The sequence below is a fragment of the Salmo trutta genome, chromosome 14, assembly GCF_901001165.1.
Source record: "Salmo trutta chromosome 14, fSalTru1.1, whole genome shotgun sequence".
NCBI lineage: Eukaryota > Metazoa > Chordata > Actinopteri > Salmoniformes > Salmonidae > Salmo > Salmo trutta.
In genome coordinates this window covers 62080987-62100379 of record NC_042970.1, presented here as the reverse complement: position 1 = coordinate 62100379, position 19393 = coordinate 62080987, and the positions used below count along the sequence as shown (strand labels likewise).

The following is a 19393-nucleotide window of genomic DNA, read 5'->3' as shown; positions in this document are numbered from 1 at the left end:
ATACATTTTTTAATTAATATTCCAGTCGTCCACATTGAATGACCTCGCCACAGTGGACAAATAGAAAATATGGAACTTGTTTTTTCCTCGATAGATAGAAAATGTGGAACTGGATTTAAGTCTGTCCACTAGTTTTACCCCCTCTTCTTGTTGTAAGGGCTAATGCATATGGTGCTGATTTCATGTTAAAGCTCTAATGATACATGTATAATGCTTAATGTATGTATTGAATTTGAATACATTATGTTTTGAATATGGACTGAACTGTGGTTTTGTACTTCCTGGCTTGCCGTATGCGAAAAGGGGTGGGACAAGAAAAAGGTCACGGAAGTGGTGCATGCTGGGAGAACACGTGGATATCGGTACAATTTCACTGGAGAAGTTGTTTTGGTAAGTCTCTATTCACCAAAATACTTTTGCACTCTTTATCTCTGCCAAATATTTCCCAGTTTACACGTTGAATTGTGTTTTTTATGCTACCTGCAGCTCTTGGAATGGCCCTTCTCAAGTGTTGTTTACATGTCTGACTCGTGTGTCTGACTTATGTATCAAAATTGTTAGCTTGCTTGTAAGCGATGCAATAAAACACTCACTCGTTAGAATAGTATGCACCCAGGGTATTGCATTGTGGTGCAGTGTATCTACTAGGACTAATAGAGAGTGGGAATTAGCTTATGTCATTCTGAGCTTACCTAGCTAGCTAACTACCTAGCTTGGGTGCCCATAGAGAATGATAGAGGCCTCTAGTGGCCAAAAGGTCATTTTTTTAGCATGGGAAGCGCCATTGAGATCTTCCACCATTTTAATGTAGTCAACTGGGTGGGACTTCCAACTTCATTGGCTGATCCCTCCTGATGATCCGGTCTGAGTCATGTCCAACCTGGTCATTAGAAGGGATCAGCCAACCATGAAGAAAATGGACTACTTAAAGTTGAGATGGCCTCTGGAGCTGTCACAGATGCTATAATGTAGGGTGGTTCACTTGCAGCTGTACAATGTAGAGAAAATGAGGCCATTCAAGAGGGTTCTATGAAATTAATGTCAAAATGTGGTTTTCTTTGCCATCATAAATTACATAGCATGAATCATTATGGCAACTGCTCGGCCTCTACAGAGGGTAGTGCGTACGGCCCAGTACATCACTGGGGCCAAGCTTCCTGCCATCCAAGACCTCTATACCAGGCAGTGTCAGAGGAAGGCCCTAAAAATTGTCAGACTCCAGCCACCCTAGTCATAGACTGTTCTCTCTGCTACTGCATGGCAAGCGGTACCGGAGCGCCAAGTCTAAGTCCAAGAGGCTCTTAAATAGCTTCTACCCCAAGCCATAAGACTCCTCAACAGCTAATCAAATGGCTACCCAGACTATTTGCATTGCCCCTCCCCCCCTTCTATGCTGTTGCTACTCTCTGTTATTATCTATGCATAGTCACTTTAATAACTCTACCTACATGTACATATTACCTCAATTACCTCGACACCTGTGCCCCCACACATTGACTCTGTACCGGGACCCCCTGTATATAGCCCATTTATTGTTATTTACTGTTGCTCTTTAATTATTTGTTATTCTTATTTCTTAGTTTTTTTAGGTATTTTCTTAACTGCATTGTTGGTTAAGGTCTTGTAAGTAAGCATTTCATTGTAAGGTCTACACCTGTTGTATTCGGCGCATGTGACAAATATATAATTTGATGTAATAACTTCCATTGACAAACTGTCTGTCCTCTTTATAGATACTGCTTCGACGACTTAGCCATCATGGCTTCCAAAAAAGGCCAAAGCGGCGATGACCGCTTCCAAAAAGTGAAAAAGGACCCACGCTTCTGGGAAATGCCAGAGAAAGAGCACAAAATCAAGATTGACAAGCGCTTCCAGTCCATGTTCCACGATGATCGCTTCAAGCTCAAGTACACGGTCGACAAACGCGGCCGACCTGTCAACCACACCTCCTCCGAGGACCTGAAACGTTTCTACAATCTCTCTGACTCTGAGGAGGAAAAGGAGGATGGAAAGGATAAAGAGGAGGCGAAAAAGAAAAAGAAGACAAAAGCAAAGTTGGGCTCTGTGGAGGGAGAGGATAAGGTAGTGGATGAGCCTAAAAAGCCTCAGAAGAAAGGAAAAGCTTCACAGTCCATAAAGAGTGGACCTAAAGGAGACCAGCCTATCAGAGGAGTCAGACTGTGTGAGGAAGGTAAGTAGAAGAGGGGACCTTATTGTATGACCTTATGACCCATAACATGCATTACACCTCAGGGCCCCTGCTAAAGCAAATACGTTAAAAACAAATGTATCAAGTTTTGTCACGTGCACAAGTACAGTGAAATGCCTGATTTTGAAAGCTCTTTCCCAACAATGCAGTAATCAATATCAGTAGTACTATAAAGTAAAGTAGAACAAAAACACACGAGAAATAGAAATAAGACTACGAGTAAGTAAGTAAGCTATATACAGGGTCAGTTCCAGGGTCAGTGCCAATAATATATTTACAAAGTGCAGGGGTAGATATAGAGCCCTTTCTGTGTTTACAAACATTGCCGTACGAGGGCGATTCTCGCAAGTTGGTGGCAGAACAAGGGGGAGTTTTTATAGAACATCAGCAAAAAAATATATATTTACATGTTGCTTATGCATGCATTTCACACTACTTTTGGATTGTTACTGGATTTTAAGGCTCGTATGAACGTCCTGCTAATATAATGTTTGTGTCATCATCGCAAATCAACTGCATTATACTTAAAATTCACTTGGCTAGCTGTTGCTACAGGCTATATCAATGAGCGTTAGCATTCTAGCTAACAACTGCTGCATCCCAAATTAGTTATTTTGCAAAGATCACGACCAAATATAATCTTAGTGACTGTTCAAGCAACAATCAAAACATTGTAAGCGTATGAGAACCTCCCAAAAGGTTATTTTGTTAAGAAGTAATAAAAACGTAAATCTAAGCTAAGTTGAGTGGGTGCAGATGGCGATGGCTTTCCAACTGCCGCCAAGAGTCGTGCGCATCTGTACGTGACGTCAATGTGTCGTGTACTGGAAAAGGGTCTATGTATAAGGTGACTAGGCATCAGGATATATGATACACTGCTGCTACTCTGTTTATTTGGTGTGTGTGTGTAGAGTAATTATGAATGTATGTGAGTAAATGAAGTGTATGTTGGAGTGTGAGTATGTAAAGTCCTGTGAGTGTGCATAGTCAGTACAAAAAATGATGAAACATTGGGCAATGAGTTGGATTGAAGACATAAAGATATAGCTCTAGAGATGATGATGATGGTTTTACTTTGACCTGCTTGCTCAGTCCTAGCAAAGCTGCTACTTCAGCCAAGTGGAGACTTTATACAGTGCAGTCGGAAAGTATTCACACCCCTTCCCTTTTTCCACATTTTGTTACGTTGCAGCCTTATTCTAAAATGGATTAAATCAAAATGTAAAAATCCTCATCAATCTACACATAATACCCCATAATGGGTCAGAAGTTTACATACACTAAGTTGACTGTGCCTTTAAACAGCTTGGACAATTCCAGAAAATGATGTCATGGCTTTAGAAGCTTATGATAGGCTAATTGACATAATTTGAGTCAATTGGAGGTGTACCTGTGGATGTATTTTAAGGCCTACCTTCAAACTCGGTGCCTCTTTGCTTGACATCATGGGAAAATAAAAATAAATCAGCCAAGACCTCAGAAAAAAAATGGAGACCTCCACAAGTCTAGTACATCCTTGGGAGCAATTTCCAAACGCCTGAAAGTACCACGTTCATCTGTACAAACAATAGTACGCAAGTATAAACACCATGGGGCCACTCATCCGTCATACTGCTCAGGATGGAGATGCGTTCGTTCAGGTCTAGGAGACAGTACTTTGGTGCGGAAAGTGCAAATTAATCCCAGAACAACAGCAAAGGACCTTGTGAAGATGCTGGAGGAAACAGGTGCAAAAGTATCTATATCCACAGTAAAACGAGTCCTATATCGACATAACCTGAAAGTCCACTCCGCAAGGAAGAAGCCACTGCTCCAAAACAACCATAAAAAAGCCAGACTACGGCTTGCAACTGCACATGGGGACAAAGATCGTACTTTTTGGAGAAATGTCCTCTGGTCTGATGAAACAACAATAGGACTGTTTGTCCATAATGACCATCGTTATGTTTGGAGAAAAAAGGGGGAGGCCTGCAAGCCGAAGATCACCATCCCAACCGTGAAGGACGGGGGAGGCAGCATCATGTTGTGGGGGTGCTTTGCTGTATAAAGGACTGGTGCACTTTACAAAATAGATGGCATCATGAGAGAGGAAAATTATGTGGATATATTGAAGCAACATCTCAAGACATCAGTCAGGAAGTTAAAGCTTGGTCACAAATAGGTCTTCCAAATGGACAATGACCCCAAGCATACTTCCAAAGTTGTGGCAAAATGGCTTAAGGACAACAAAGTCAAGGTATTGGAGTGGCCATCACAAAGCCCTGACCTCAATCCCATAGAAAATTTGTGGGCAGAACTGAAAAAGCGTGCGTGAGCAAGGAGGCCTACAAACCTGACTCAGTTACACCAGCTCTGTCAGGAGGAATGGGCCAAAATTCACCCAACTTATTGTGGGAGGCTACCCAACACGTTTGACCCAAATTAAACAATTTAAAGGCAATGCTACCGAATACTAATTGAGTGTATGTAAACTTCTGACCCACTGGGAATGTGATGAAAGAAATAAAAGCTGAAATAAATCATTTTCTCTACTATTATTCTGACATTTCACATTCTTAAAATAAAGTGGTGATCCTAACTTGCCTAAAACAGGGAATTCTTACTTGGATTAAATGTCAGGAATTGTGAAACTGAGTTTAAATGTATTTAACTAAGGTGTATGTAAACCTCCGACTTCAACTGTATATATATATATATATATATATATATATATATATTTATATTAATTAATTAATTATATGGTCATTGTTTTGAAGTTTGTTGCTGCAATCAATACATGCTGTTTTTACAGGTGACGAAGAGGAAGATGACAAGGTGCCTCACGTTGAGGGGGACGAGGACGATGTGGACCAGGCGGCCAGCATCTCAGACGGCAGTGAGGATGAGGAAGACGATGACGAGGATGAAGCAGATGTGGAGAGTGACGTGGAGAGCGGCTCCGAGGACGAGTCCGGTTCAGAGTCAGATGAGGACAGTGACAGCAGCGAGCCTGATCTGGCCAGGGGGAAAGGCAATGTGGAGACCAGCTCGGACGAGGACGACGATGATGACGTGGAGGCCATCTTGAAACATGAGGAGGAGGAGATCCAGCACGACTGGGGCGAGCTGTGCAAGGACGCGCCGCGGAGTGAGGAGGTGAGGAGGTCTAAGGCTGTGTCTCAATTGTCCAGAGGGACTTCCTCTTCTCATTTCCTTTCGTCATCTAAAATGACATAAGAAATTGCATGTTCCAATATATATATATTTTTTTACTGCAACAGGTAACACAAAGGCTGGCCGTGTGTAACATGGATTGGGACCGGATGAAAGCCAAGGACCTGCTGGCTCTGTTTAACTCCTTCAAGCCTAAAGGAGGGGTTGTGCTCTCTGTGAAGGTAAGGCTACATTAATTTGCCTGCTGGCTGTCACTCAAATATGATGGATGTGACACTGCTTCACCAGACCAAGTCACAAATGTTGTGTATGTTTAACACTGTGTTTGTTTAGATCTACCCCTCAGAGTTTGGGAAGGAGCGGGTTCAGCAGGAACAGACCCAGGGTCCCCTGGAGCTGATGGCCCTGCCGGAGGATCCGGACAAAGACACAGAGGAGGAGATGTATGATCTAGCTACCCCATTCACACATCCCTATCCTCCCTATATTGTTCAACCAGAAATGAACCAGAGATAAAATGTAGTGGTCCTAACAGATCAAAGATAGGCAGTGAAATAGTTTCTATGAAAAGTGAATTGATATTCATTGATGTGTTTGTGTATTGCAGGATTTACAGAGAGAAGATGCGGGACTACCAATTCAAGCGGCTGAAGTACTACTATGCGGTGGTGGAGTGCGACTCGCTTGACACAGCTGCTAAAATCTACCAGGAGTGTGACGGCTTTGAGTACGAGAGCAGCTGCTCCATCCTGGACCTGCGGTGAGGGAATAGACAGACACTCATTTATACTGAAGTGTACACTGGAGGAAAATGTGTTCAATGAAAGTGTAATAGAATGTACTGTATAACTTGATAACGTAAAGCATGGTAATGAAGCTGTCCTCAAAAGAAGGAAGGAGATGCGTTCGTTCATCTCTAGGAGACAGTACTTTCGTACACAACATCTTATCAATACATAAAATAACATAATGGCACACATAGTGATGAATCTCATCCTTGCTTAATATACTGCTCAAAAAAATAAAGGGAACACTTAAACAACACAATGTAACTCCAAGTCAATCACACTTCTGTGAAATCAAACTGTCCACTTAGGAAGCAACACTGATTGACAATACATTTCACATGCTGTTGTGCAAATGGAATAGACAACAGGTGGAAATTATAGGCAATAAGCAAGACACCCCCAATAAAGGACTGGTTCTGCAGGTGGAGACCACAGACCACTTCTCAGTTCCTATGCTTCCTGGCTGATGTTTTGGTCACTTTTGAATGCTGGCGGTGCTTTCACTCTAGTGGTAGCATGAGACGGAGTCTACAACCCACACAAGTGGCTCAGGTAGTGCAGCTCATCCAGGATGGCACATCAATGCGAGCTGTGGCAAGAAGGTTTGCTGTGTCTGTCAGCGTAGTGTCCAGAGCATGGAGGCGCTACCAGGAGACAGGCCAGTACATCAGGAGAAGTGGAGGAGGCCGTAGGAGGGCAACAACCCAGCAGCAGGACCGCTACCTCCGCCTTTGTGCAAGGAGGAGCAGGAGGAGCACTGCCAGAGCCCTGCAAAATGACCTCCAGCAGGCCACAAATGTGCATGTGTCTGCTCAAACGGTCAGAAACAGACTCCATGAGGGTGGTATGAGGGCCCGACGTCCACAGGTGGGGGTTGTGCTTACAGCCCAACACCGTGCAGGACGTTTGGCATTTGCCAGAGAACACCAAGATTGGCAAATTCGCCACTGGCGCCCTGTGCTCTTCACAGATGAAAGCAGGTTCACACTGAGCACGTGACAGACGTGACAGAGTCTGGCGATGCCGTGGAGAACGTTCTGCTGCCTGCAACATCCTCCAGCATGACCGGTTTGGCGGTGGGTCAGTCATGGTGTGGGGTGGCATTTCTTTGGGGGGCCGCACAGCCCTCCATGTGCTCGCCAGAGGTAGCCTGACTGCCATTAGGTACCGAGATGAGATCCTCAGACCCCTTGTGAGACCATATGCTGGTGCGGTTGGCCCTGGGTTCCTCCTAATGCAAGACAATGCTAGACCTCATGTGGCTGGAGTGTGTCAGCAGTTCCTGCAAGAGGAAGGCATTGATGCTATGGACTGGCCCGCCCGTTCCCCAGACCTGAATCCAATTGAGCACATCTGGGACATCATGTCTCGCTCCATCCACCAACGCCACGTTGCACCACAGACTCTCCAGCAGTTGGCGGATGCTTTAGTCCATCCGCCACCTCATCAGGAGCATGCCCAGGCGTTGTAGGGAGGTCATACAGGCATGTGGAGGCCACACACACTACTGAGCCTCATTTTGACTTGTTTTAAGGACGTTACATCAAAGTTGGATCAGCCTGTAGTGTGGTTTTCCACTTTAATTTTGAGTGTGACTCCAAATCCAGACCTCCATGGGTTGATAAATTGGATTTCCATTGATTATTTTTGTGTGATTGTGTTGTCAGCACATTAAACTATGTAAAGAAAAAAGTATTTAATAAGATTATTTATTTCTTTCAGATCTAGGTTTTGTTGTTTAAGTTTTTTTGAGCAGTGTATATTACCAGTATATCATCGTACATCAAGGTATTGCACTTGTACATGCTAACTACTTATTAGCATGATACCATTATCTGTGATGCTGGTTCATTCTAAACATTAGGATGTCACTATACTCCCATGCTAACTGTTGTGGTGGTCCCTCCTCTCTTCCGTGGGAACAGGTTTATCCCTGATGATGTGACGTTTGACGAGGAGCCAAAGGACTTAGCCACAGACGTGGACCTGTCTGCCTACACCCCCAAGCTCTTCACCTCCACAGCAGCAGCCACGTCAAAGGTTAGACACACTCCGTCTAATAATCTCTTATGGTCAAAGAATAATATTTCCTCCATGGTCGGTCACAGGCTTACCACCTGTGGGGTGATGGTCTTGCAGTACACTGAACAAAAATATAAACGCAACATGCAACAATTTCAAAGATTTTACGGAGTTACACTTCATATAAGGAAATCAGTCAATTTAAATAAATACATTTGGCCCTCATCTATGGATTTCACATGACTGGGAATACAGATATGCATCTGTTGGTAACAGATACCTTAAAAAATAAAAGTAGTGGTGTGGATCAGAAAACCAGTCAGTATCTGGTTTGACCGTCATTTGCCTCATGGTGCGTGACACATCTACTTCGCATAGAGTTGATCAGGCTGTTGATTGTGGCCTGTGGAATGTTGTCCCACTCCTTTTCAATGGCTGTGCGAAGTTACTGGATATTGGTTGGAAGTGGACCACATTGTTGTACACGTCGATCCAGAGCATCCCAAACATGCTCAATAGGTGACATGTCTGGTGAGTATGCAGGCCATGGAAGAACTGGGAGATTTTCAGCTTCCAGGAATTGTGTAAAGATCCTTGCGACATGGGGCCGTGCATTATCATGCTGAAACACGAGGTCATGGCGGCGGATGAATGGCACGACAATGGGCCTCAGGATCTTGTCACGGTATCTCTGTGTATTCAAATTACCATCTATAAAATGCAATTGTGTTCATTGTCTGTAGCTTATGCCTGCCCATACCATAGCCCCACTGCCACCATGGGGCACTCTGTTCACAACGTTGACATCAGTAAACCGCTCGCCCACACGACGCCATCAGCCCGGTACAGTTGAAACCGGGATTAATCCGCGAACACACTTCTCCAGCATGCCAGTGGCCATCGAAGTGAGTGGCCATCGAAGGTGAGAATTTGCCTACTGAAGTCAATTACGATGCTGAACTGCAGTTAGGTCAAGACCCTGGTGAGGATGATGAGCACGCAGATGAGCTTACCTGAGACAGTTTCTGACAGTTTGTGCAGAAATTATTTGTTTGTGCAAACCCATAGTTTCATCAGCTGTCCGAGTTGCTGGTCTTAGACTGTCCTGCAGGTGAAGAAGCTGCATGTCAATTATCTGGCAACAGCTCTACGAGAAGACCAAGGCCACCCAATTGCACGCTTCCTCAACTTGAGACCAAACTTGTCTGATAAATTATTTTGTGGCCTTTTATTGTCCTCAGCACAAGGTGCACCTGTGTAATGATCATGCTGTTTATTCAGCTTCTTGATATGACACACCTGTCAGGTGGATGGATTATCTTGGCAAAGTAGAAATGCTCACTAACAAGGATATAAACAGTTTTTTGTGCGTATGGAAAGATTTTGGGAAATCTTTCATTTCAGCTCATGAAACATGGGACACTTCACATGTTGCGTTTTTTTAAATGTTTTGTTCAGAATAAATATGAATTGTTCAGATTGAATTTTTTTGCTGAATATTTGCATCTCTTACATTTCCCTCTAGTCCTATCATCTTCTTTAGTTGAGAAAGGACTCTGTAGTTATATTTCAGGTTGTTTACATTTGACTTAATGTGCGTTTTCCACCCCAGGTGGAGTTGACCTGGGACGAGACAGACCATGAGCGTGTCACTGCCATGAACAGGAAGTTCAACAAGGACGAGCTGCTGCAGATGGATTTCAACGCCTACCTGGCCTCCTCCAGCGATGATGAGGATGGAGTGGAGATGGAGAAGGAAGAGGAGCTTCCAGAGGGTAAGAAGAAAACAAAACTCGGAAGTGATTTTGATTAGCTTTTATAAAATACCTTTCAAACCTGTATACTCGAAGGACAAAACCTCACTTTAAGGTTATTATTCTTTGTGCTGGTAGATTATTGCCAACGGGGACAAATCACTATTACTGTAATTTTAAAGGAGAGATGTTATTGCATATGTTTGTTGCGTTGACTTTTATTTCCCCTTTGGTCACCTAGTTAAACAGCCAGAAGAGGCCAGCAAGGAGGTGGAGAAGAAGGTCAAGAAAGGGAAGCAGAGCAGCGGCAAGCAGATAGAGAAATACAGAGAGCTGCTGAAGAGCATCCAGGAGAAAGACAAGAAGAAGGAGGACAAGGGCATGGAGATGGAGATCACATGGGTGCCAGGTAGGGACAACAACAAAAAATCCCGTGTCAGACAGACATTTCCATTGTCAGTAGTGCAACTTTTCATTGTGTCAGTGCAACTTTTTGTTGTCAGACAGTGTGACTTTTCCCATATGTCGGAATAGTGTGACTTTGACTCGTCAGTACAAATTGCATTTAGTTGGCACAACCAACCACTAAGCAGCCTCATAATTACACTCCCATCTTCCTCACCTCAGGACTGAAGGAGACAACTGAACAGTTGGTGAAGGAGAAGCTAGAAGGAAAGGACAAGCTGACACCCTGGGAAGAGTTCATTGAGAAGAAGAAGGACAAGAAAAAGCAGAAGAAGACCAAAGGAAAGCAGGTGAGATCACTAGATTAAAGAAGGTTGTTAAATATCTCACTCACATTGTATTGGAGGGTGACAGACTTTTTTTTTCTTTCCTTCAGGAATCGGATGATTCGGACCTCAGTGGCGATGAGCTTCCTGCAGACGTTGACTTTGATGACCCGTTCTTTGCTGAAGAGCTTGGTTCTACGGGTGAGTCGCGCCGTGAATCATAATCAGTTGCCACATTTACTCGAGTGCACCAGTAAAACGTGCACCAGTAAAACGAATCACAATATGCTTTAATGGATGATTTGACCATGACTTGTTTTCTTCCTAATCTCCCAGATCTGAAAAAGAAAGCAAAGAGCAAGAAAAACAAAAAGGTGGAGGAGAGGACACCTGAAGAGGAGGAGGAGTTGGAGAAACAAAAGGTAGGTGTCAGTGACGTGGAGTTGAAAGCACTCGTATACACTAATGCAATGGACTTAATACTGTTATTGGTATTCAGAACATTGCACATTACATTTTGTGAGCAGATGTCTTGACACAGTTTGTGAGTAAGCTAATCAACAGTAACCCATTTTATTTCTCCATAAACCCACAGGCTGAGATGGCCCTGCTCATGGACGACGAGGACGACGACAAACACAAACACTTCAACTACGACAAGATCGTAGAGGAGCAGAACCTGAGCAAAAAGAAGAGGAAGAAGCTTCTGAAGAAGGACAACACGAGCCTGGAGGAGGACGACTTCCAGGTCGGAGCAGCCTTTTGGTTTCTTTTCATGGCAAAGAAATAGCTTGTAGTCAACAGGCGGTATTTTGAAGTGTTTCTTTTTTTACCATCGTTTCTCATTGACATCAATTAATGATTTCGTAGTCTCAAATCAGGAGCTTCATGAAAACACTTATTGATAGGGGAGTGTAGGTTACATTTCCTGGAAGGACCATTTTTCTGTGGCCTTAAGATGCACAATTTGTTTTACTGTCGAGGCTTTTTTGTAGACTTCAATGAAATCTCACCCCCCCAATCTCTTCTCTCTGACAGGTGGATGTGAAGGACCCTCGTTTCCAGGCCATGTTCACCTCCCACCTCTACAACCTTGACCCGTCCGACCCGGGCTACAAGAAGACCAAGGCCACCCAGAGCATCCAGGTCGAGAAGCAGCGCCGCAGGGAGGAGCGCCAGCGCGACCAGGACGAGGCGCTCAAGAGCTCACAGGCCCCGCCCGCACAGGAAGTGGGAGCAAAGAAACAGGAAACAGATGCCAGTGGCCAGGCGGTGGCTGAAACCACCAAGAAAATGGACCCCGGACTGTCCATGCTCATCAAGTCTATTAAGAACAAAACAGAGCAGTTTCAAGCACGGAAGAAACAGAAGACCATGTAGGTCTTTTTAACTGGACTATTGAGGACAATGTTTCAAGGTGAAAAGCTATGGACTCTTAACCAGTAGCTATGTGCAGTGGCGTTACGCTACACTCTCTCTTTGTGATGAAGATACTGTTGGGGTGTGTGAGGCCTGAGATAAAAGCCTTGCCCACTTTTATTGTGAACTATCACTCTACAAAAGAGGTCTAATCAGGAATATGAAGTTGAAGATAAAGTTAGAATATTTTGTGTATTTGAATGGGAAAATATGCTTATTAACATTGAGACACTTGTATAAACCATGTTCTGAGGGACTGCCAACAGTACATGGTGGTTTGATAAATCTCTGAATATTATTTTTTTACTCTTGATTTATATTATACAAACCTGCTCTATAGCCCCAGTCTGAGCCCTTTTTAAAATACTTATTTTATATAAAAAGACACTTCACACAATTTTACAGAACTGGTTAATTGTATTTTCTATATGCAACAACAGTACACATTCATAGGTCCATTGATACTCTCAAACTCACAGCACGGCAACATTCTCATTGGAATCTCATTCTTCAACATTTCATACTGATTCATAAAAATAAAAAATGCCCTAAATTAGTGTAAGCAAGATACAAAAAGGCTGTCCTGTTTGAAAAGAGGACCAATAGTAGTGCAAAAAAAAGTTAGCTATATACTGAGAGGGCAACATACTCAAGTATCTTAAACCTCAGCACAGGTTTACATTGCCATTTTGTTGTCTATTCTCAGTTATATTAATCTCACAGAAAACCCAAGGGGATACTTGGATTGAGAGGTAACAATATTAACAATACAAAATCTTAGAAATTGCACCATCAAATGTTTAAACTATTTACCAAGTTACAAAGTACAAAAATATTTGATTATACATTAAGTATCCTCTATATCAATGTCGAGTTTCTTGCACAGGTTGAAATATTTTGTTTTCAAGTTGTAGTGTTTTCCTTAACAAAATAGGAATGTTAGAAGGAAAAACAAAAAAAAGATACCTGCAACACACTAATCTTGTTAAATGAGAACATTTCTAAGAAAATATTTGGTCACTGCAACCCAGTTTAGTCAAAATACAGTCACACTAGGTCCGACATACTCATAAGGCAATTAAATATTGATAAATAACAACCACAATAAATTGGATATGTTTGTTTTTTTCAAACCAGGTATACTTTTAAAGCCATAGTTAAGAGCTGATGTTTTCTGAACAGCCGGAGGGGTGCATTTACTGTGGCAGTAAAGATGGGAGGGTTACGTTTCCCTCACGTTCGACACCTCAAGCGTAAAAGATGAGCTCAGGGATTTGCCCCCCCTGCACACCCGTCCCATTGGTGCTGTCCGAAGAGCACTGGAACTGGAAGGTGACCTTGCCACACTGCACCTCAGTCATCCCCTCCTGGCCAAAGTAGCTGAGCTCGTTGCCGTCCAGCACGACGCTGGCCGTGTAGAATGTGTCGGGCTCGATCTGCACAGGGTATTCAAACCACACTGGGAATGTGCTGCTGGAGCCATCCGAAAAGTACTTGATGAGGCTCTGGCCCAGCGGCACGCCCTGCCTCTTGAGTTCAATCTTGGCGCTGTACTCTGCTGAGCCGCAGCTGGAGCCGTACAGGCCGAAGCCGGCGATGAACACTCGCTTGTCCACGGCGAACTGGATGCTGTCGCAGCGGCCCCGGTAGCGCCACTGGTTACTCCGGTAGGCGCACGACTGGAAGCGGTGGCAGCGCTGCGGTGCCAGGCCCTTGCGCAGCTTGCTGGCAAACAGCAGGTCAGGCTTCTTGGCGGCCGTGTACCACAGGAAGATGTCGTTGGTCTCGTTGAGTGTCAGCACGCCCGACTGTGCCGCACTGTTGGCGAAGTCATCCAGCGTCATGGTGGGAATGCGGATCAGGTAGATGGCCTTGCCCAGCGCCAGCCGTTTGTTCTCAATGGTGGGCGTCAGGCCCTGGCGCTGGCATTCGGCCTCAGCCCAGCTCAATGCCGCCTCGAACACCACCATCTCCTTGGCATTGAGCGTCTCGCGGCGCAGGATACTCTCCAGGGTCACCGAGTCGATGTCGGTGAAGCCCTCGGAGCGCAGCGCCAGCTCGGCTTGGGCGTCGATCACCTCCCAGCAGCGCTGCGTCAGGTCGGGCTCCTCAAACAGGCAGCTCTGGGAGAGCAGAACGCAAGCATTCTTGGCGCTCAGGCTCGTCTCCAGGAAGTTGACGCATGCCCGAGCCAGGTGGGGCACGATGTACTTCTTGGCGGCATAGAGCGTAGCCAGGACAGTGTCAGCACACAGGTCGATCTCGTCACAGTAGATGTACCTGGCAGACCAGAGTGGGGAGAGTCAGATTAGAGCTCGACAAGTTCACTTCAACTTCTCATTTATGGGAAGGCTAACTTTATAATTTCACATGCCATTGCATTGTCAGCTGAATATTCAAAGGAACACATTCTAACCTGAATACGGCCAAGTAAAACTTATCTCGGAAAAAAACTTGATGTCCCATCATTCAGTCAGAGACATTTTTCCTTTATAGCTTACTTGCAAATACCATCATTCAGCCTACATTTCAAATGAACTAAGGTCGCCCTCATTCTGAAATGTACAATGAACACTGGGACTGCATCTAATGAGATGTCAGGGGGCACCTGCCACGTACTTCAGCATGGCTAGGAACGAGGGAGGCTCCACATCAGGGATACGGATCTCTTCCTTGTCCTCTGCCAGTTCACCATAAAACATGGCGTGGAACACATTACTCCCCACAGCCAGCACATACTGAGGGACAGCATGGAAGATAGGGAGTCACGTGAGAAAAGGAAGAGAAGCAAAGAGGGAGCAAGTTATGGTGGGAGGATGTATGAGGGATAGAAGGTGGAGAGAATATACATTTACACAAATAAATGTGGATATTTGCTAAATGATTTGGCATAAAGATGCTGGTATGGAGACATCATATAATTGCATTTTATTTAACATTTTTGTCATTTAGTAGACTCATCTGTCTGTACATGTTGTGTTTTGTCTTGCTCAGTGAAGCACTCACATATGTTGGACAGATTTAAAGGGGATTGATTACCTTGTGCCCAGGTACTCGCTGAGTCCCTCCTGGGGGGCCAACGACAAAGTGAACATCTGCCATCAACTCATTGTTGAACATGACTGAATTCCTGTGAAAGCATGAGTCATAAGATTAATAAACAGTGTCCATGGCATCACATTCAGAATTCAGTATCTGCATGTAAGAGCTGGTAGACCCAAGAAATGTGTTTTCTTTGGCCATTTTACATTTATTAAAATGTACACATCGTCTCCCCTCAAAAGGAAGTAGAATCCCAGTTTAACTACTGGTTACTGGGGTCACCTACCTCTCTCGGATGGTAGGATAGAGCCCTTGCCAGTTGCAGCTGTGAATGGTGTTGTTGTTATTCAGGTTCTGCTGCTGGTATTGCTGCACAGCTGTTTTGGTTGAGGATGCTGGGGCCAGCTTCTTGGTGGGAAAGAGCTCTGCAGCCATCTTCACCCCACTATTTCTTGTTAGGGTGATCTCATGGCAGGCGTGAGGCTGCGATTGTTGGGGCAATCCTTTAAATTGCCTTTATTTGACGGTCGTGGCTGACACGGGAAAGGACAAAAAGAATGCTAGAAACAAAAACAAAGTTCTAACGTTAGCTAGCTACTGTAGCTGGCTAATGTTAGCTAGCGTAAAATAGTTCGCAATGTAGTCAAACAATACATGCCAAAATACACACGATAAACATCTAACGTTAGCTAGCTAGATTCTAGAGCGTTGTTTAAATCAACGCTTAATTTTAGACGTATTAGCTAACGTTAGATATCTACCTGTAGCCAGTTTGCTAACGCTAGCTAACTGCTAGACTGCGGTCAAGACCGGCCAGATGTGATACAGGAAATGGCTAATGAACGCTTGTTTTTTTAATTTGGCAAAACCGAGAAAGGTAGCTATCCTCTTACCTGCCGCATTTAACGTCAAGTAGTTATCACCAATCGTAAAGTGGGCGTCCGACGATTGTATGAAACGTTTCCACATGCAAGTAGCTTGCTACACAACTCGAATGTACACAATACACATCTGCCAGGCACTATTGTTTAGGTGTCATACAAGTTCATACCACTACGAGTTAAGGAGGGCTGTACTCCATTTTTTTGTTTTTTTGTAGAATGCTGAACAGGAATCCTTTCAAAGCTCTTGTTCATTTTTGTGACATTGATAAAGAAGAAAAATATGCAAGCATATTGTCACTGAGATATATTTGTGTAGGTATTGAAGTTATTTCAAAATAAATGTAACACAGTGTTTGTGAGTGTTTCTACTGCCTCTGCCCAGTGTTGTCACGTTAGTACTCAGTCTCGAGACCACATATTGACTGTCTCCGTGTCATTGACATTTGTACTCGGTCTTGACTCGAGTTCTCACTGTCCGAGACCATAATTTCTTCCCGAGACAAGCGGAGTAAAAAAACGAATAATTACCGGTTTCCATTCAGTCAGCACATAAAATCCCTTCGCCAGGCCAAATATATACACTCCTTTCTTGAAACATGATTATGTTATTAAGAGCCTTTATATATATATATGATAGGCATGATTGCGCAGTGACGAACCTATAGGCATTCATTGTGTGGCAGGTTCGAGATTCTGGAAGGACAGCAACCGTAATACAAGCGCACTCATGTAGGACAGTGCACTTTTTGTAAAACACAGGGCCAGTGGTGTAGTGGAGGGTATACGCAACGTTATGTATACCATTTTTTTTGTCAGTGGTCATTGCTTATATTAATTTCTTAATTCCTATTGCTGCGTATCAAAGTAGTGTAGTGGAGGTATACGATTTATCAATTATGTAGTACAATAGAGAAATGATGCACAAAATATCCTACACAATCGTAAAGTACGTGAAATATATTCACATTCGCACCGCACCTCCTGAGCTGGAAAATCTTGTGCAATACACCGACGCATGTCTTGTGTTCAAGATCCTAAATGGCCTGGCTCCCCCTCTACTCAGTACTTTTGTTAAACAGAAAACTCAAACATATGGCAGAAGATCCACAAGATCTGCCATGAGAGGTGACTGTGTCAGACACACACAACCTATCACACGTTCACAAAAAAACATGAACACATCGCTAAAGGCCAATCAGACTTGTGAATATAATCCCTAGTTGTGTATTGCCGCTTTTAAGGTTGTCTGTAGTTTGTGAGGTGTGGATGCTTTTTTTGCTATGTTCCTTTGTTTGCATACTACGTCTTGCTTGTCCTATGTTGCTCTGCGTGTGCTCACTACTGATTGATTGTCTGTATTGTTATTGTAATTGTTTTTAATAACCTGCCCAGGGACTGCGGTTAAAAATTAGCCAGCTGGCTAAAACCGGCACTTTTACTGAAACCTTGATTAATGTGCACTGTCCCTGTAAAAATTACAAATAAACTCATACTCAACTCACACAGCCTAGTTTCAACGGAATATAATCTGCAGGCAGCAAGAGTGTGCAGCTCTCAACTGGTTTTAACATCGGTAGGGTAAGAAAGGCGTTTCAATGTATGATCTCTACCAGTAAATGCTAACTAAGGGTATGCAAACAAGGTATTGAAAAAGTTTAGGCCTTAGTGTTGGTTAGTAGGCTATTTGTGATGCGCAATTGTCATCATCCACTGTTTGCATAAGGGGCGTAGACATGGATAGGCCTGGGTGGATAGAGGCCCACCCACTGGGAAGCCAGGCCCTGACAGGCCCATCAAATCACATTGATGTGGTTTAAGCATCGTTGTAGATTTAGACCATCAAAAAAAAAATCTATAAAAAGAATGTGTGATTTTTGAGAGTGAAAATATTTCAAATGTTTTGGAAAACAACAAAAAACAACAGGAAAACATAGTATTTTTCACGCATGGTGCTTTTCCTTCGCTGGGCGGGCCGTTTGGGAAAGTTTTGGCAAATTCGAGTATACCCACTTCTCTAGGCACCACTACACCACCGCATAGCGCTGATGGAAAGACAGCAGTCACAAACAGCATGATGTTAAAGGATAAGCAGTCCATAAACTCGGACATAATAAGCCAGTAGGTTCCAATCATAAGTTTACAAAAACACAACCATTAAGCATTTCACAATCGAAATGTACAACTATTACTTCCCATTGCAAAAAAACATTTCACGTTTAGCACACAGTAACCTGACCTAAAGTTTAAAGTGGAACGTATAGCATTTTAACTACTTTGCAGAAACAAACAGACAATGATAATATCAGTCAAAAATATCAAATTTCCAGTTTATGCTACAAAACCAACTTTATAAGAGGTTTTGAAAATAGGTTATATTTGACTCCATGTTCCATGACATACACTAAGGCATTGTTGGCTGAATAGATGGATGCAGTTCAATGCATGATTAATATAATTCACCAGTACATTTCTTGGTATTCCAAAAAATATTTCTAAGGTTGTAAATCACAGCTGGCCTGGTTCATTGCTTGCTGCCGGTACATTGTTTGCTGCCTCCATTCGGGATGCACTGTTTCAGTTTCAATGACTCAATATTCTGGAGTCAAATGAATTAATGTAACTAAAGCTGGAAAGGTCAATACAATCAAACTAGCAAGGGCAATGATCACAAGTGAGTCAACGTGGCTAATGGGCTAGAGTATCTATTTATGTAGCAAGCTAAAAACACAGAGCCTAACGTTAGCTAGAGTTGCTAGCTAGCTAGCTGCTAGGAGGCTGTCATGTCATGCCATTGGAGGAGTGGGTGAGTGTGACTTTTTCCACTCATATCATTTTTCGGTGGCTATACACAGCGAGAGATGCAGGTGTCATTTTGTTAGCTAGCATGAACTATTATATTGTGATACAATTAGCATATATCTTGCATTCGTAATTCACCCTGACTATATACTCCAACATAGCACTGAACAACTGATGAATTTACAAATGCGCAACACCTGCTGAATATGACCGTGCCAGTAAACATAGGCAAAAAAACGCTCTACTGTAGATAACATGAAAACAGCCCAACCAGCTCTGCTACGGTGAGTAAAATGGTCAGAGTGAGGTGTTCTCTCATTTGTGTCTGGAATTAGCTAGCTATCAAGCTAGCCAACTCTAGACAGTTAGCTTGGGTGCTTTGTTGGGGCAAGCATGCACTGGCAGGCAAGCTGCAGAAGGACGAGGAGGCTACAATTCTCCATCGTTTATCAGTGCAATTTTGAAGGCCAACTTGATAAAAAAGTTTCGGAGGGTTTATCTAGTGTTCCTTCGTTAGATTTTAGCTCATCTTGTTCTGGCTTGCAATAGATGTTGACCTTGTTGTTGATGTGGGTCAGAAGTTTACATACAC

The 19393-nt window shown here is 43.5% G+C and overlaps 2 protein-coding genes across 3 annotated transcripts; one reads left to right on the top strand and one right to left on the bottom strand.

The window, feature by feature from the left end:
* The first annotated feature begins 293 nt into the window (after positions 1-293).
* esf1 (ESF1, nucleolar pre-rRNA processing protein, homolog (S. cerevisiae)) lies at positions 294-12413 on the top strand. The gene is made up of 14 exons (XM_029776679.1): positions 294-390; positions 1734-2191; positions 5001-5344; positions 5470-5583; positions 5696-5805; positions 5970-6122; positions 8076-8190; positions 9785-9947; positions 10168-10335; positions 10554-10681; positions 10768-10858; positions 10994-11079; positions 11253-11405; positions 11696-12413. Exons 2-14 carry the CDS (start codon positions 1759-1761, stop codon positions 12035-12037), a joined length of 2400 nt encoding a protein of 799 aa, XP_029632539.1. The 5' UTR covers positions 294-390; positions 1734-1758; the 3' UTR covers positions 12038-12413.
* Positions 12414-12473: 60 nt separating this feature from the next.
* LOC115208548 (BTB/POZ domain-containing protein 3-like) lies at positions 12474-16793 on the bottom strand. Of its 2 annotated transcripts, none has more exons than XM_029776680.1 (5): positions 16012-16793; positions 15405-15678; positions 15116-15206; positions 14696-14814; positions 12474-14356 (listed from the first exon to the last, which is right to left on the bottom strand). In XM_029776680.1, the coding sequence occupies exons 2-5, from the start codon at positions 15551-15553 to the stop codon at positions 13324-13326; spliced, it is 1392 nt and encodes a 463-aa protein (XP_029632540.1). In that variant the 5' UTR covers positions 15554-15678; positions 16012-16793; the 3' UTR covers positions 12474-13323. The 2 variants fall into 2 exon arrangements, with proteins under 2 accessions (XP_029632540.1, XP_029632541.1); XM_029776681.1 differs by having other exon boundaries at positions 15405-15651.
* Between the last annotated feature and the right edge of the window lie 2600 nt (positions 16794-19393).

Bases quoted from the DNA above. Each gene is read 5' to 3' on its own strand.
- LOC115208548 (XM_029776680.1), bottom strand. From the start codon at position 15,553: ATGGCTGCAGAGCTCTTTCCCACCAAGAAGCTGGCCCCAGCATCCTCA. The intron at 15,207-15,404 runs GTAGGTGACCCC...ATGCTTTCACAG, and splicing joins TATCCTACCATCCGAGAGAG to GAATTCAGTCATGTTCAACA. The intron at 14,357-14,695 runs GTACGTGGCAGG...CTGGTCTGCCAG, and splicing joins TCGTTCCTAGCCATGCTGAA to GTACATCTACTGTGACGAGA.
- esf1 (XM_029776679.1), top strand. From the start codon at position 1,759: ATGGCTTCCAAAAAAGGCCAAAGCGGCGATGACCGCTTCCAAAAAGTG. The intron at 5,806-5,969 runs GTATGATCTAGC...TGTGTATTGCAG, and splicing joins AAAGACACAGAGGAGGAGAT to GATTTACAGAGAGAAGATGC. The intron at 10,336-10,553 runs GTAGGGACAACA...TCCTCACCTCAG, and splicing joins GGAGATCACATGGGTGCCAG to GACTGAAGGAGACAACTGAA.